Source organism: Chionomys nivalis, chromosome 3 (genome assembly GCF_950005125.1).
Source record: "Chionomys nivalis chromosome 3, mChiNiv1.1, whole genome shotgun sequence".
In the NCBI taxonomy this organism is placed as follows: domain Eukaryota; kingdom Metazoa; phylum Chordata; class Mammalia; order Rodentia; family Cricetidae; genus Chionomys; species Chionomys nivalis.
Window position 1 is genome coordinate 92,638,315 of NC_080088.1, and position 16,421 is coordinate 92,654,735.

Consider the following 16,421-nt stretch of genomic DNA (forward strand, 5'->3'; position numbering starts at 1 on the left):
GAGGTGAGTCTGGTAACACACCCTCATCATGGCAACGCTCAGGAGGTGGAGGAAGGAGAATCCTGAGTTCCAGGACAACCTGGAATACTTATGGAGACCCAGTTTTAACAATGGAAGGCACTGGGTACGGAACAGTTGATAGAGCCCTTGCCTGGCATTCCTGTGTTTAAAAAATAAATAATTAGAGGCCAGGTGGTGGTGGCGCACGCCTTTAATCCCAGCACTTGGGAGGCAGAGGCAGGTGAATCTCTGTGAGTTCGAGACCAGCCTGGTCTACAAGAGCTAGTTCCAGGACAGGCTCCAAAGCCACAGAGAAACCCTGTCTCGAAAAACCAAATAAATAAATAAATAAATAAATAGCTGAAGTTACATTTCCCTAAATTAGAGCTGGTTTCCGGTCAGATTGTTAATGTTCTTGTGTATGAGGCACTCTGACCTCAGAACCTGGTAAGAAGCCATCCGTGTTTCTGTTTGAGATGTTTCCCAGTCTAGAAGTGCGACCCTCAGCTTGTCCCTTGCTTATCCCCAGGCCCATGGTGGAGAAAAAGCTGGGTATGAAGAGGCAGAAGAAGATGAGCAGTGCCTTGCTGAACTTGACCCGGAGCGTGCAGGAGCTGACAGAGGAGAACCAGAGCCTGAAGGAGGACCTGGACCGCATGCTCAGCAATTCCCCCACTGTCTCCAAAATAAAGGGTATCTGCCAGCAGGCCACTCACAGAGGGAGACAGAAGGAGACAGGTCATGTCTTGTTCTATGGTGGAAGATAGGAAGCGGGCCCCATTCAAACATGGAGAACTTGGTCACAAGCCTCCGATCAGACATGTCCCCTTACCTGTGCAAAAGGACTTGTCGGTAGGACGGGCGCCACTATGGTTCAGGGAGAGTCCAAGGAGCCTGACCCGTGGGGCTGCGGAGATATAGGGAGAGATCTCTCTGGTTCTAGGGGCCTGTAAGACACTGGGGCTTTTGCTTTGCTTTGCTTTGCGGTACTGGGGATAGAACCCAGGTCTAATATGGACTAGGGGAGGGGTCTCCCGCTGAGAGGCTCTTCCAGCTGTAGGCCCCAGGGCTTTTTTTCTGCGCAGTGAAGTTGACATTTCAGAAAGGAGGAGTGGTTGAGCTCTGAGGCAGGTGCCCGCCATGCTGGAGAACTGGGAGTGCTGCAGGTCCCTGGCAGATAGACAGAATCAACTGATGGCACCCAACAAGATGGGTGCCGGAGAAGAGCAAAGTCAAGTCTTAAGCCTGGAGCATTTAGAAGGTTAGGTAATGAGGGGCAGTTAGGAGCGCGTGGTCAGCAGTGGCCAGAGTGTGGCAGCCGAGCTTTGAGTGTCTCAGGTGAAGAGTGAGACTAGCATCTGGAGTTTAGCAGAGTGACAAATCATCAGTGACAAATCAGCTCAGCCGGGAGAGTCCTTGCCTAGAATCCTTGGAGCCCTGAGTTTGATCCCCTTCAACACATAAACCAGGCATGATAGAGCGTGCATCTCAGTACACAGGAGATGGAGGCAGAAAGATCACTGGTTGTCCTCCATTATTATATAGTAAGTTCGAAGCCAGCCCTTGGGTGACAAGCACCTGCCCAGTGGGGTCTGTCGCTTGGCTGTTAGTCCATGCAGTGGGAAGCAGTGAGTCCATGTCTCAGAAGAGTGGCCCTGCTACAGGGCCCATGGGCACTGTCTTGTAAACCCCGTTGCTCTCCTTAGGTTACGTAGACTGGAGCAAGCCCCGGCTGCTGAGACGCATCGCAGAGTTGGAAAAGGTAAGTGCAGGTCTAATGTCTCATCGGGGCCTACCTGCCAAGGAGCAGCCACTGTCTGGGTTAGTGGGGTACAGAGTCACAGAGTGAGATGAGCCACTCAACACGCACGTTAGGTTGCTTAGCAGGCCTTACCAAGTGCACAGGAAGGACATTAGTACTTGCAGGTCTGGGCAAGGCTTGAGGTTGTGTTGTTCACAGCCCTCATTTTATGGACGGCCAAGCCCAAGAACCCATTACTAGGCTTCCTATAGCCACAAGTGGATGTGTACGACCATAAGTGCCTGTGGTCTAGCCTGGTGCACACATCTGCAAGTCCCAAATGTCTTTATAATACTCGAATCCTTAGCAATCTCTTCATCTACACTTCTGCCAGCAGACATGAGCTGCTGTTCCTCTTCCCCCACTCCCACACCGGCCCCATAGAGGAGTCTGGCTCTGGGAAACCTGTCCAGCCTGTTAGGATCTTGAGATAGAATGCCAGGGATGTAACTCAGTGACACAGTGCCTCCTAGACTCTAGGCAAGGGCAGGGGCCATGACACAGTGGTAGAGCACCTGCCTGGACTCCACAGTGAATGACTGGGGGCGTGGCTCAGACGTAGAGCACCTGCCTAGAATCTGTGCCTGACTTGGTGGTGCAGGACTTTTCCGGCATGGGTTGCATCCCCAGTGTTGAAAGAAAAAGTTCTGAACCAGAGTTTCCCAGTTGTTTGACAAAGCTGTACAAGGCCCGAGGGAGAATGTTTTAAATATAGTCAGGTCCTGACAAATTAGAACATAGAAAAGTAGACAGAACAGTAAGGGAAAGAAGTTTCTGTGTTGTGGAAATACTTAATATGTAAAGCATTCTGGGAAGTACAGGAAATCCAGGTATATCCAGAGACCCAATAGCAAAGGCCTGCGGAAACTGGCGGCACTTTCAGACAGAACTGGACTGGTTGAACAGCAAGCACAGGGGTTGGAGATACCCGAATTCCGATGTGTGCATCCTCCTTGCCTGCCTCCCTCCTTGGTGGCTTTCATCATATATGGTCTTGGTAGCTCTGACCCATGTCCTGCCTCTGGGACTGGCCAGCACTATGGGAAGGGAACCTGCTGACTCGGTCCCCACAGCAAAGCTTCTCCCACATACTGGAGATTGGCCGCCCCTGAGTCTCACAGAGGTAAAGTTAACAGATGCCTTCATTGCCTCCAGAAGGTGAGCTCCTCAGAAAGCCCAAAGCTCTCTACTTCAGAGCTGGTCAAGCCGAATCCCCTGGTCCACTCCTCATCCAACATCTCAGTGCAAAAGCAGCCAAAAGGGGACGAGTCCAAAGAGGACCAGCCCAAAGGGGATCCATCCGAGGACGAGGAGCATCTCCAAGGAGCCGTGAAGATCCTGAAAGGGGAGCAGAGCGCACTGCAGGCACAGCTGGCGGAGAAAGAGTAAGTGGCTGACTTGGAGGGCTGAAGTGCCTGTCCTGTAGGAGTTGGTGCATCCCTGTTTCATAGCCCGGAACACCCATATCATGGGGAGGGCAGCGCTTGGCCTGCAGTGTCAGGACTTGGAGGGTGTCGGCAAGAAGATCACCAGTTCAAGGCCAGCCTCTGTGTCTTAGTTATTTTTAAATTGCTGTCATAAAACTGTGACCAAGGCCACCAGCCCTGCCCACCCTGAAAGCTTTTGGAGATGAAGGGTCTCAGACCCCACCCACTTGGAAAGCTGGTATGGGAAGCAAGCCCTACCCACCACCCTCCTTGGAAGTCCTGGGGCTAGGTACAACCCTCAGGCCCCACTCACCTGAACGCTGGTTGGGAATGCAGACCTTGTCCCTGCCCTCTCCAAACACCCCACACATACCCTTCCCTGCTTGCCCAGGGCCTGATGGAGAGGTTAGGGTTTCAAGCCCTGCCCACCTTAAGCCCTATTAATTTGAGTGCTGGTGGGAGGTGCAGGGCCTTAGTTTCTGCCCACCCATGAGCTGGATAGGGATGCTAACCTTGTGGTCCCACTCGGGAGCTAACTGGATTGAGGGCCTTAGCCCTGACTGCCTGGGAGTTGGGTATGCAAGGGCCTCAGATTCCACCCACCTAGGAGCTAGTTAGGATTGCAGCTTTCGAAGCCCCATTCATCTGGAGAGGTTAGGATAGAGGACCCCAAGACCTGACCCTCTGGGAAGCCAGGTGTGGCATGCACCTGTAATTCCACCACTTGGAGGCTGAGGCAGGAGGATCTCAAGTTTGATATAAGCCTGGCTACATAGTGAAGCTCAAAAATCCAAGGTCTGGGGATGTAGCTCAGGGGTACAGATCTTGCCTCGCATGTGAGATGTAGCCGTGGTATTGAACTTACCTAGCTTGTGGGCCATCTTAAATTCAAGCCCTAAAACAATGGAACTGTAAGAAGGCAGAAAATGTAAAAATTGAGGGCTATGAAACCCTGCCGGTTGTGCCCCATGTACAGAGCAAGGGCCCCAGCTGTCTTGTGGCCTAGTTTCCTGGGCATTGATGGAAGTTGGCGGAGGGTTCCTTGTAAGAAGTAGCATTTCATGGAAACCTTTGTAATCATGATGGTGGGCCTGAGAGCAGATAAGGGAAATTGCTGCCAAGTCTGATGGCCTGAATTAGATCCTGGGACCCACATGGTGGGAGGCCAGCACCAGCTTCCCCAAGTTTTCCTCTGACCTCCACATGTGCACCATGGTACATGTGCATGTCTGCATGACACACTATATATAAAAATAATTTAAATGACATTGGTCATTTTGAAGTAACTTCTGCGTTTTCTGTCAAGCTCTCATCAATGCAAAACAAAACAGTAAAAAAAAAAAAAACAAAACACAGTTCTCTCCCCAAAGGGGTTAGTAGTTTATTCTATAGCCAGATATGAGTGACTATAAGTACCTTAAATACCGTGTTCCATTATGGGACAGTTTCATGAAGTTTTTAAAGTACCAGAACAAAGAAAGCCCTAAGTTGAGGTGATTTAGAATACACTGGTGAAAACTACAGGTAGCAGGGTACAGCGGAGCCGGGAGATCTCCACTATAGCTGCAGGTACTGTCTAGGGACACCACAGGAAGGCAGGGTACAGCGGAGCCGGGGGAATCTCAGCAACAGCTGAAGATGCTGTCTAGGGACATTCTTTTTGTTTGTTTGTTTGTTGTTTGGTTGGTTTTTGAGACACAGGTTTCTTTCTCTGTGTAACAGCCCTAACTGCCCTGGAACTCGTGTTTTGTGGACCAGGTTGGTCTCGAATTCCCAGAGATCCACCTGCCTCCGCCTCACTAGTGCTGGGATTAATATTGTGCCGCTACCACCGCCCAGTCTGGGGACATTCTTAGTCTTTGGGTTGGTGGGAGCCAGAGGTCTGCTTGTACCTTCTGAAAGGAAAAGTTCCATGGATGTGAGGTCAGACACAGAGATGGACATATGTGGCTGTTAGGACTAATGGCTTCCCAGATAGCTTTGCTTTGGGACCTGTAACATTCCAACTCTGCATAGCCACAGACGGTCTAATTGGTCACCTATGTAAAATGGTTAACACAGGGGGACCAAGGAGATGACTCAGTGGTTTAGAACACTTGTTGCTCTGGCAGAGAGGACCCAGGTTCAATTCCCAGTACCCACACTGCAGCTCATAACTATCCATAACTTCAGTTCCAGGAAATCCGACATGCTCTTCTGACATTGCACATGGTGCCCATACATGAGACGAAACATTGATGCACATAAAGTAAAACATCTTTTTAAAATTTTCTTACTGTGCTAACACAGGCGTGGAAGCTGCAGTTCACACTGTGAGGTAACACAATAGCTACCACATGCAAAGCCCTTACTGTATGACGGTCACCCTACTACCCACTCCACTTCAGTGTGGAGATTAGCAGGGACCTGGAGAAGTGGCAGGTCTGAGTTTTAAACAGAATCTAACCAGGGCTGAGTACATGGCCATGTGTCACCCATACCTTGGTGCAAGCACCTGCCCTGGGGCTAGGTGTCATCAGGTCCTTCCTGGGTTCAGACCTTGCACTGAGCAAGGCTCTGTGTCACTCAACTATCCTCTGTCATGTTGAGGTCTCTTGTTTCAGGGTAGGATCTTACCTGCTTCTGCTCATGTTGACCTCACCTATGACAGTCCCTCTACAGGGGTGTCAGCGATGCAGTTAGCACCCTCAGAGATGCTCTGGCCCTGTCCTTAGGACCACGGACCTGTCTAGATTCAGTGCCTAAGGAGGGAAGTGGGGTGACAGGGTACAGGAAGCATACTTCAGCTGGGCTAGCCTTGGGTCGAGTGACCATGGAGATATCTGTTTGTGTCTCAGCGTGGAGATGAATAAGCTGCTGCAAGCCAAGATGAACTTGGAGAAGGAGCTGGAGATAGCCAGGGAAGGCGAGAAGGAGAGGCGCCAGCAGGAGCAGGCTTTGAGGTAAATACACTGAGTATCAAGTAGTGTTTTGATTGTGTTTTTTAATTTTGTTTGGCCCAGGATCTCACTGTGTAGTGCAAACTGGCTTCAGTGTGCAACTTTGCGACTTCAGCTACTCAGTTGTCAAAACCACATTTGCTGAGATCACAAATGTGTGTACCCACGCTGGGATGCCCTGACTTTGTGTGTGACAGGCTTTCATGTACCCAATTCTGGCTTTGAACTTATTATAGCCAAAAATGAGCTTGAACTTCTTATTCTTCTGCCTCCACCTTCCAAATGCCAGAATAACATTGCTCTTTTGTGTAGTGCTGGAGATGGGCCAGGACTTCCTGCATGCTAGGCAAGCTCTTTCCCACAGACCCCTTTCCAACTCATGATATTTCAGGAATAAGGCTGGGCCTAGTATCCTCAGCCCTGCCCTTGAAGGCTCTCAGAACACAGGTGACAATTTAGAGAGCCCGGGCAGTGGCGTTGATGGCGACCACCAGTTGCCAGAAGCCCATTCCTGTAGCCTGTCCCATGCAGCACTGCCTGGACCACTGCTTTCCCTACCAGATGACGACTAAGGACCATCTTTTCCCTTTGTACTTTAGAGAGGAAATTGAAGCTCTCACCAACAAGTGTCAAGAACTGGAAGAAGCTAAGAGACAAGAGAGAGAGCCTACTGTGGCAGTCACTCATGAGGTACCATGGGCTGTGTTGTTCCCTTGACTTTAAGCATGGGTGGGGCTTGTCACCATTGTCTTCACATGCAGCTTCTCCGTGACCTGCACTAATGATCTCCCAAACCTGGACCATGAATGTAGATGCCTCAGGCTGGCCTAGGGACTTAGGCAGTTTGGATAGGAGGCATGAATGCCAAAAACGAAGGACGAATAGCCCACTCCTAGCCTGCATAGATGTGACTACCAGAACATGCTGTCTGGGCAGCTGTCTTGCTGCAACTTCCCTGTCTCCCCTACCCCTGTATTTGTCTCATTGGTTTTGTAGAACTGGACACAGGGCTTTATATATACTAGACAGGTGCACTATCACTGAGCCACACCCCAGCCCATCACTGGGGGATTCTAGGCAGGTGCTCTACCACTGAGTCATATCCCAGCCCGTCACTGGGGGATTCTAGGTAGGTGCTCTACCACTGAGCCACACCCCAGCCCCTCATTGGGGGATTCTAAGCAGGGGCTCTACCACTGAGCCACACCCCAGCCTCTCACTGGGGGATTCTAGGTAAATACCCTACCACTGAGTAACACCCCAGCCCCTCATTGGGGGATTCTAGGTAGGTGCTCTACCACTGAGCCACACCCCAGCCCCTCAAGGGGGGATTCTAGGCAGGGGCTCTACCACTGAGCCACACCCCAGCCCCTCAAGGGGGGATTCTAGGCAGGGGCTCTACCATTGAGCCACACCCCGCCCCCCACTGGGGGATTCTAGGCAGGTGCTTCCTCCTTTTTATCTAAATAAAAAGAAAGGTTTTAGCTTTAACATAGTAAAGCTATATACAGTAAAAACAGGAAGAATACATTTACAGTAGTCATTCAGTCCATTTGTATTTGACAGATTCAGAGAAAATATTCTCTCTCTTTTTTTTTTTTTGGTTTTTGTTGGTTTTGTTTTGGTTTTGTTTTTGGTTTTTCGAGACAGGGTTTCTCTGTGTAACAGCCCTAGCTGTCCTGGAACTAGTTCTTGTAGACCAGGCTGACCTCGAACTCACAGAGATATGCCTGCCTCTGCCTCCCAGGTTCTGGGATTAAAGGCGTGCGCCACCACCGCCTGGCCAAGAAAAAATATTCTATCTGTCCTTTCTTGGTGAGTCCAAAGTTGTGAACTTGTGTACCTAATTTACCTATTAGGTAATCTATCCTAACTTGTATTACCAACACAAAATTACCTTTTTAGACCTCAAAACATTTTCTTAGATAAACAATTTAAACTTTTATGTCTCAGCCTTATAAACTTTAACCTCTTATGTAAGTTTCTTTTCTAAATTTGGTAACCAGAAATACTATAACTATCTTGTCTTCAGCTACATCAGAGCCCTGAGAAAGATATATTACCAAAGTAAACAGGAAGAGCAGAACAAGCAACTTCCAAAACTATAGAAATGACAGAAGCAGCTGACTGCCTGGACAGTCACCCAAGGTTCCTCTGCAGCTGTGGGTCATCCATCTTTGCCTTAAAGGCCTAGAATATCCAAGAGACTTCTGTGAACCAGGATCTTGAAGGACTGTTCCACATATCTTGACAAAGTTCAGCAGTCTTTTTTCCTTTGTGTCCTGCTTGTCCAGTACAGTATAGTATTGGCAGTCAAGGCAAGGGCAGTTTCTTGCCAAAATGGCTAGCTTTGCCACAATGAAAGCGAACTCTGTATGGAGGTTCTTTGACTCCCATCATCTATCCTTTTATGAAATAGATTGGTACTGTCAGGCACAGATGTGTCTCGCTGTCATGAAAAGTATTGCATTATTAAACACCATAAATGCTATATTCTGTAGGCCTCTGAAGTGTTTGAAGATCACCTATCTATATAAAATATATCTGTTTAACCTTGAAAGCATACCTAACATGACTACAAGCTTGATTGTTATAGATGACTAACTACTAACCTGCATTTCTTTTTCTTTCTTTTTTTTTTTTTTTTTTTTTTTTGGTTTTTCAAGACAGGGTTTCTCTGTGGCTTTGGAGCCTGTCCTGGAACTAGCTCTGTAGACCAGGCTGGTCTCGAACTCACAGAGATCCGCCTGCCTCTGCCTCCCAAGTGCTGAGATTAAAGGCGTGTGCCACCATCGCCTGGCTGCATTTCTTAATTATACATCACATTTTTAAATAAGCTGCATAAGCATAATACCCCCAAAAAGAGTAGAATCATACATACAGTATAACAAAAATAACTTTAAATTTGTATCAATATATCAAAATCCATACCAATGTAAAATATTTGAGGTTAATAGTAGTCATTTTATCTTTACCTAATAGTTATCTTTTTATCCTATATTCCTACAACCCCCACAATGATGACAAACATTCATAACCCACCAAATGACCAAAAACCACCCACCCTACTGAATGTGAGTGTCGTGTTCTCTAGACTGCTTCCTGTTGTCTGGGGGTAATGGCGTCCAGGAGAAACCCTGAGAAAATTAGACTGGTCAAGTCCTGGAGAAACTAGTTGTAACATTGTTACCAGTCTCAGAACATTCCCATTGCAGAGGGTTCAGCATGAATACCACCTTTCTCCTAGTTTTTTCTGGTTTATTTCTTCCTGTCTTCAGCCAGGACTTTCAGGAGGTCTCCCCTGATCAAACCTGATCTCTGTTGTTGAAGGAATCCACAGCTTTTTGTTTCCTGAGGACACAAAAACATAACCTCTCTGATCCAACTCAATATGTTTTCTGAATTCCTTTTTAAAGTTTAGGATCCCTACAGTACCTAGGCTGGTTTACTTCAGCAGTTCCTTTTACAATCCAGTGTCTTTCAGCAGCTGTCATTCACTCAACACTCAAAAGATGTAAAGTCACCACACCATACAGGATCTGGATTCCCTGTGTATTTCCCATCTTTAGTTTTAAATTTAGTTTTTACCATGACTATACCCATTTTCTTTTCTTTCTTGGTGCCTACACACCTTTTTAAACTGTTTGGTAACTGTTCAGTTTTTTTTTTTAGCCTGGACCTGATTTATTGTGCACCTGTGTCTTTGCACTGGTGGCTGATTCTGGCCTGCTCAGATCTGTGAGAGGCGGGCTTTATGCCCTGTGGGTCTGACTGAGAGCTGCATTTAACCAGGAGCTGTGTTTATCCAGGATCTGATTTAACTGCTCTAGGAAATTGGTACCCACAATGTGGCAGGCATTTTTACTTAACTTATTGTTTCTAATTAAGGTGTCAGCTGCTCAAGTGCTCACTTGTGGCCGAGCTGCACCTCTGTATGCTAAGAGCACCAGGCTGCTAGGAAGCCATGTCAGGGATTTGTTTTATTTTTTCAGCTTTCTCGGGCCCTATGTGGAAATTTGGCCCCCAAATATAGCCGACTTTCTTGGGCCACCAGCCCCCAAACATGACACAGAGACTTATTAATTATGAATGCTTGGCCTGAGCTCAGATCTTAGGCTTGTCTCATTAGTTCTTTTAACTTAATTTAACCTGTTTCTATTCATCTACATTTTGCTTTGGGGCTTTTTACCTTTCTTTTATTCTGTATGTCCATCTTTCCTGCTTCCTCTGTGTCTGACTGGCTGGCCCCTGGTGTCTCCCTAGAGTTTGTTTTTCTTCTTACCCCAGCCTAAATTCCTCCTCCTACTTACTCTCCCTGCCCAGCAGTTCTACCTATATCTCCTCCTCACTATTGGCCATTCAGCTTTTTATTAGACCAATCAGGTGTCTTAAACAGGCAAGGTAAAACAGCAACACATCTTTACATAATTAAACAATTATTCCACAACAGGTGCTCTACCACTGAGCCACACCCCAGCCCTTCACTGGGGGATTCTAGGCAGAGGCTCTACCACTGAGCCACACCCCAGCCCCTCACTGGGGGATTCTAGGCAGGTGCTCTATCACTGAGCCACACCCGGCCCTTCACTGGGGGATTCTAGGCAGGGGCTCTACCACTGAGCCACACCCCAGCTCCTCACTGGGGGATTCTAGGCAGGGGCTCTACCACTGAGCCACACCCCAGCCCCTCACTGGGGGATTCTAGGCAGGGGCTCTACCACTGAGCCACACCCCAGCTCCTCACTGGGGGATTCTAGGCAGGTACCCTACCACCAAGCTATAGTTCTAGCCTTTGTATGTTGTACTTTGAGACAGGATCTCATTGAGTTACCTAGGCTGTCTTTAAACTTACAGTTCTCCTATCTCACATCTGGAATGATTGGATTACAGGCCTATGGCAGCAGGCCTCTCCTCCTTTTTTTCATGGAAGTCTCAGGACTTGCTGTCACTCAGCAGAGGCTTTGTAGCTGTGAAGGTCGCCTTCACATCTCCAAAGGGTCAGCAAGAGGCCCTCTGGTCCCTGTTCCCCAGGCCGTTGACGCCTTCGTTTCTGGGAACTAGAATGTACCCTCTTTCTAATCTGTCCCATGTGTCACACCAGACACTAGCACAGATGGAAACTAGTGCGTCAGGGGCTAACCTCCTGTGCCAGTCTTTGCTCTAGGAGGATCTGATATGTGAATGCATAATAGACAAGCTTTCATGGGCCACCCATGGTGGTGCAGGCCAGTGATCCCCAACACTCGAGAGGCCGAGGCAGGAGGATGGAGAGTTCAAGGTTAGCCCCAGGGGCTTGGGAGATGCTTCAGTAGGGAATAACACTTTTGCTCCACATACATAAAGACACGTTGGGTCAAAGAGAGGAGGATAGCCAGGACTTGCTGGCTACCAGCCTAGATACAGATTCAGTGAGGGATTTTTTTTTTCTTGAGAGAATAGAGCAAGACATCTGACAGCCTCCTCCAGCCTCCGTGCACAAACCTACACAGACAATAAGTAAACTGAAGAGATGTATGAGTTCAGGCAGGAATCTATCGCAGAGCTGGGGCCTTCACTGTGAGGACAGGCCATGAAGAGCATGTCATGACTGAGCATGAAGTCGGCTGGTTTGAACAATTGTGGTGACCACTGAGCCACAGGACATCCTAGTTGCTGGGTCCCTGGTCCTGGGTGACTCTAAGAACAGACATTATCTTGAAATGTGAAAATTACACAGAGGGATGTGTCTAGGCCTGTGAGTTGCCTACTCAGCCTCCCTCACAGGAGCACCCTTCCCATCCTGGGGTCTCCCATCTGTCACACATGTCAAAAAAAAAAAAACTCAGACTAAATGAAGATCTTGGTTTCAGTGCTGACTGGCACATTGTGACCTCAGTTACCTATGGGATATGCTTATCTCGCCCATGGCTGGGAAGGCTGTTTGTGTAACACGCTCCTCCACTGAACCTGCCTGTAATGTGTGTTCAGTGGGGGTGCACGTGGGCAGGTAGGTGAGGCAGGCTGGCCAGCCAGCAAGCCCCTGGGCTCTGCCTGTCTCTGCCTCTCCAGTGCTGAAATTACAAGCACACGCCGCCACTCAGGCCTCACACTTGTACAGTAAACACTCTTCTGACAGCGCCGGTGCTGTCTCCCCAGCCTTGACCCTGCCTTTTGATGTGAGGAGAGAATATTCCAGTAATGTGGATTTTATTGAGAAGAGCCCTGGCAGGTAGATTTCAAGAACACTACCCAGCAGTCAGCGACATTTCAATGATTCAGTTCCTCTTTCTGCCAAAAGCCACACTGGAAATACCTCCACTTCAATCTCCTAAATCCCGCTTTTATCATACCGCATCAATCTTTAAAAAGAGCCCAAAAAAAGACCGCCACCGCACCAGCCTCAGACTTTGTTTTATTAAGTCTACTGTCTGATGAGCAAGGCCTGTAATATCCTGGTTAATATCCTGTCCACTGCCCACTGATGACGTCACTAACGCCACTGACCCCTTTCATTTCCTGCAGGCCCACCCAGAGCTTCGATCTCCATCACCCTGCAGCAGGCACTACAAGCCAGACTCCAACAATGAGCCCGACTCCCCTACCAGTGCCGGCGAGGGGGCTGGCTGCCAGTCCCCCACCCCATGCTCTGAAGAGAGGAGAGAGGCCGCTGTCAGAACCCTGCAGGCCCGGTGGAAGGCCCACAGGCACAAGGTGAGGAGCTTCCTGATCCATGTCCAGCTGCAGAGAATATCTGGCGTTCACGTGCTCCGTGACCCAGTGTGTCTTCACATCCATTCAGCGCGATCCCCCATCCCCACACCAGTAGTCATCCATTGTGTTTAGAGTGGGATGCTTGCAGAAGGGGGGGCTGCAAAAGGAGAGGTGGTACATGCCTGTAATCCCAGTACCAAAGAGGATCAGGAGTTCAAGGTCCGCATAAGCCACAGGAGACCCTCTCTAAAAACAAACTAGTAACAGTCCAGTGACCAAGCTTCAGCCATCTTGGATGGCCACAGGACTGTGTTTCTAGTTCCATCTTTTATCAGCCAGTTTCCCTGGCCTAAATAGCAATTGATCAGCATTGGACATGGATCCAGGTGCTCCTGAGGAGACAGGCAAGCTTCCTTTTCTGAGTAGATACCAGTTCCAGAGCAAGTGATTATTGGATTATTCCCTTCTAGTAGGACACAAGGGCCCCTCTCTGCTTCCCTCTCTTCCTCATGGGAAGAGAATTAATATGGGCTCAGATTCTTTTTTTTAAAAATATTTATTTATTTATTATGTATACAATATTCTGTCTGCGTGTATGTATGCCTGCAGGCCAGAAGAAGGCACCAGACCTCATTACAGATGGTTGTGAGCCACCATGTGGTTGCTGGGAATTGAACTCAGGACCTTTGGAAAAGTAGGCAATGCTTTTAAACCACTGAGCCATCTCTCCAGCCCTCAGATTCTTTTATTTATTGAATCATTTTAAAAGTTAGTTGCAAGCCGGGCGGTGGTGGCGCACGCCTTTAATCCCAGCACTCGGGAGGCAGAGGCAGGCGGATCTCTGTGAGTTCGAGGCCAGCCTGGTCTACAAGAGCTAGTTCCAGGACAGGCTCCAAAACCACAGAGAAACCCTGTCTCGGAAAGAAAAAAAAAAAAAAAAGCTACGGAGAAACCCTGTCTCAAAAATCAAAAATAAATAAATAAATAAATAAAAGTTAGTTGCAATCATTATTCCCCTTAATATTGTCCCAGATGTGATCTCGAGATCCCCTTTGCTCTTGCCATTGTGGCTGTCGTCTTACTGAGCATGTCATTGATTTCTGGCAAAAGAAGGTTCCCAGGCCTCCTGTGCCACGCCTAGAACTTGCCGTTAGAGTCTTAGAAGCCACTCGCCTACTGTGCCCCTGTTGTTGCATTGTTGGCTGTCGCAGATGGAGAAGTAGAAAGTGAGGTAGATGCAAGAGAGGGTGAGAGTGGGGGTGAACATCGTGCATGATAAACTTGAAGGAAACATCCCAGCAGCCATTGCTGCACTGCAGTACACAACATCAGCTGCTTTTCCTTCTTTTTTTTTTTTTTTTTTTGGATTTTTTGAGACAGGGTTTCTCCGTAGCTTTTGGTTCCTGTCCTGGAACTAGCTCTTGTAGACCAGGCTGGCCTCGAACTCACAGAGATCCTCCTGCCTCTGCCTCCCGAGTACTGGGATTAAAGGCGTGCGCCACCACCGCCCGGCTCATCAGCTGCTTTTCTTGTTGCTGTGCCAAACCTGTCAACCAGAAGCAACTTCAAGGACAGACGGGTAGATTTGGGCCACCATTTGTCAGTCCTGTCATGGCACCAGGAGCATGAGGCAGCTGGTCACATTATGTCCACCGTCAGGCAGCAGAGAGACGACTGTGCTTGGCTCCATTCTCCCTTCTGTGCAGTCCAGGACCTCAGCCTATGGTGTGGCACCACCCACATTTTGGGTGGGTCTCCCCAGGCAGTTAATGCGATTTGGAAATTTTCTCTCATACACACCCAATGGCGTGTTTCCATGGTGATTCTAAATCCAGTCAGTTGACAGTGAGATTAACCTTTACAGATACTGACAAGAACATTCTTTTAAGGAATGGAAGCCTCTGTCGAGACTTCACTCTGCTCACACTAATTCATTTCTCAATTTCCTTATTTCAGAAAAGAAAAGCAGCTTTGGATGAGGTAAGTCAGTCAATTTCACCAGTTCCCAAACTCGTGTTTCTGCTGGGGGGAGAGGACATGGGGGGTACATGCGCTTGTGTAAGGGATGCCCATGTGCATGGAGACAGGGTTCATCACTGAACCTGAAGCTAGGCTGGCTGCCTCCGTATCTACCCCTCATGTGCTGGGTTACAGGCACGTGTGACCACATCTGACTCTATGGAAGTGTGAGGGATTCAAATTCAGGTGTTACGCTTACACAGAAAGTGCTTTTCACCTCTGAGCCATCTCTCCAGCCCAGCCAAGTGTATTAAAAGGCATTTCCTTAAAGTCCTGGTTTTCGGGAAATGAATTCAAACACAGTCACAGAGTTTAAATTCTAGTAACAGAAGCATAAAATGAACACCAGAGTAACTGTACATTTTTAAAATTTCCTAGCACACCCTTTCCCCCACTCCTATTTCCATTTCAGAGCTGAGCAATCCCACGTACTCAGCCATAGATGCCAGGACACACATGCCGCAAAGCAGGGAGAATTGAAAGGGTCTGAACTGGAGCTGCCATCCTATAGCCCAGGTGTCCCCATGGGACACATGGAGAAGGACAGTAGGGTTATCCCAACGGAAGAGCTGGCAGGAAGGAGAACAGGTTAAGGTGGCCATGAAATTGGAATAGGAGACTGATATTTGTTATTGGGGCTTCCTACATGCTAGATGTGGCCCTACCACTGAAGTACACTCCCAGCCCCTCACTGGGGGATTCTAGGCAGGGGCTCTACCACTGAGCCACACCCCAGCCCCTCACTGGGGCATTCTAGGCAGGTGCTCTGCCACTGAGCCACACCCTAGCCCTCACTGGGGGATTCTAGGCAGGTGCTCTACCACTGAGTCACGCCCCAACCCCTCACTGGGGATTCTAGGCTGGTGCTCTACCACTGAGCCACACCCCATTTTCTCACTGGGGGATTCTAGGCAGGGGCTCTACCACTGAGCCACACCCCAGCCCCTCCACTGTGTCTTTCTGTGCAGATCTTCTATTGCCAAACCATGCTTGCAGTCTTCCCTAAATTTTTGTTTTAAGACAGGTCTTTGACCCATATCCAGGCTGGCCCTGAACTTGTGATTCTCCTTTCTCTTCTGTCTTAAGTAATTGAGATAACAAGTCTGTACTGTCAAGCCCTCCTCTTGTGGCTTCTTCCTGCCCCGATGTTCATTCTTGCTCTATCGTTTGCTAGCTAGATTAGCTTACATGGGACTGGGTTTCAGCCTGCACACTGTCAGCTCTTGGGTGTTCTAACATAGCCAGAGCCAGAGTTCAGCCTACATCTGCTGCTGGATGTCTCTGGCCTCAGTTACTGCTCTTCATTGGCTATTGTGTACAGGGTCATCTGTTCACCTTCAAAACAAACCCCAAGAGCTGTGAAACTTCATGATACCATGTCTGCAGAAAGGCTGGAAACATGGCTCAGTGGTAGAGTGCTTATCCAGCATGCACAAGGCCCTGGGTTCAGTCACCAACACTCTGAAAACAGAAAAAGACCTTTCTGTAGCTTTTGCGATTGGAGGATATGTGTGAAAGGAAGCAGATGAAGCAGGTCCACCCTGC

At 48.6% G+C, this 16,421-nt stretch overlaps 1 protein-coding gene across 2 annotated transcripts in view; it reads left to right on the plus strand.

Annotated features, from left to right (window-relative positions):
• The window catches only part of Iqce (IQ motif containing E), a 47,621-nt gene that overhangs the window by 20,770 nt on the left and 10,430 nt on the right, over positions 1-16,421 (plus strand). For both annotated transcript variants that reach the window (XM_057764418.1, XM_057764419.1), the window contains exons 12-18: positions 530-693; positions 1,707-1,762; positions 2,957-3,186; positions 6,066-6,170; positions 6,767-6,857; positions 12,669-12,857; positions 14,814-14,837. In XM_057764418.1, the coding sequence (XP_057620401.1) occupies positions 530-693; positions 1,707-1,762; positions 2,957-3,186; positions 6,066-6,170; positions 6,767-6,857; positions 12,669-12,857; positions 14,814-14,837 (859 nt within the window). The remainder of the gene's footprint in view (positions 1-529; positions 694-1,706; positions 1,763-2,956; positions 3,187-6,065; positions 6,171-6,766; positions 6,858-12,668; positions 12,858-14,813; positions 14,838-16,421) is intronic.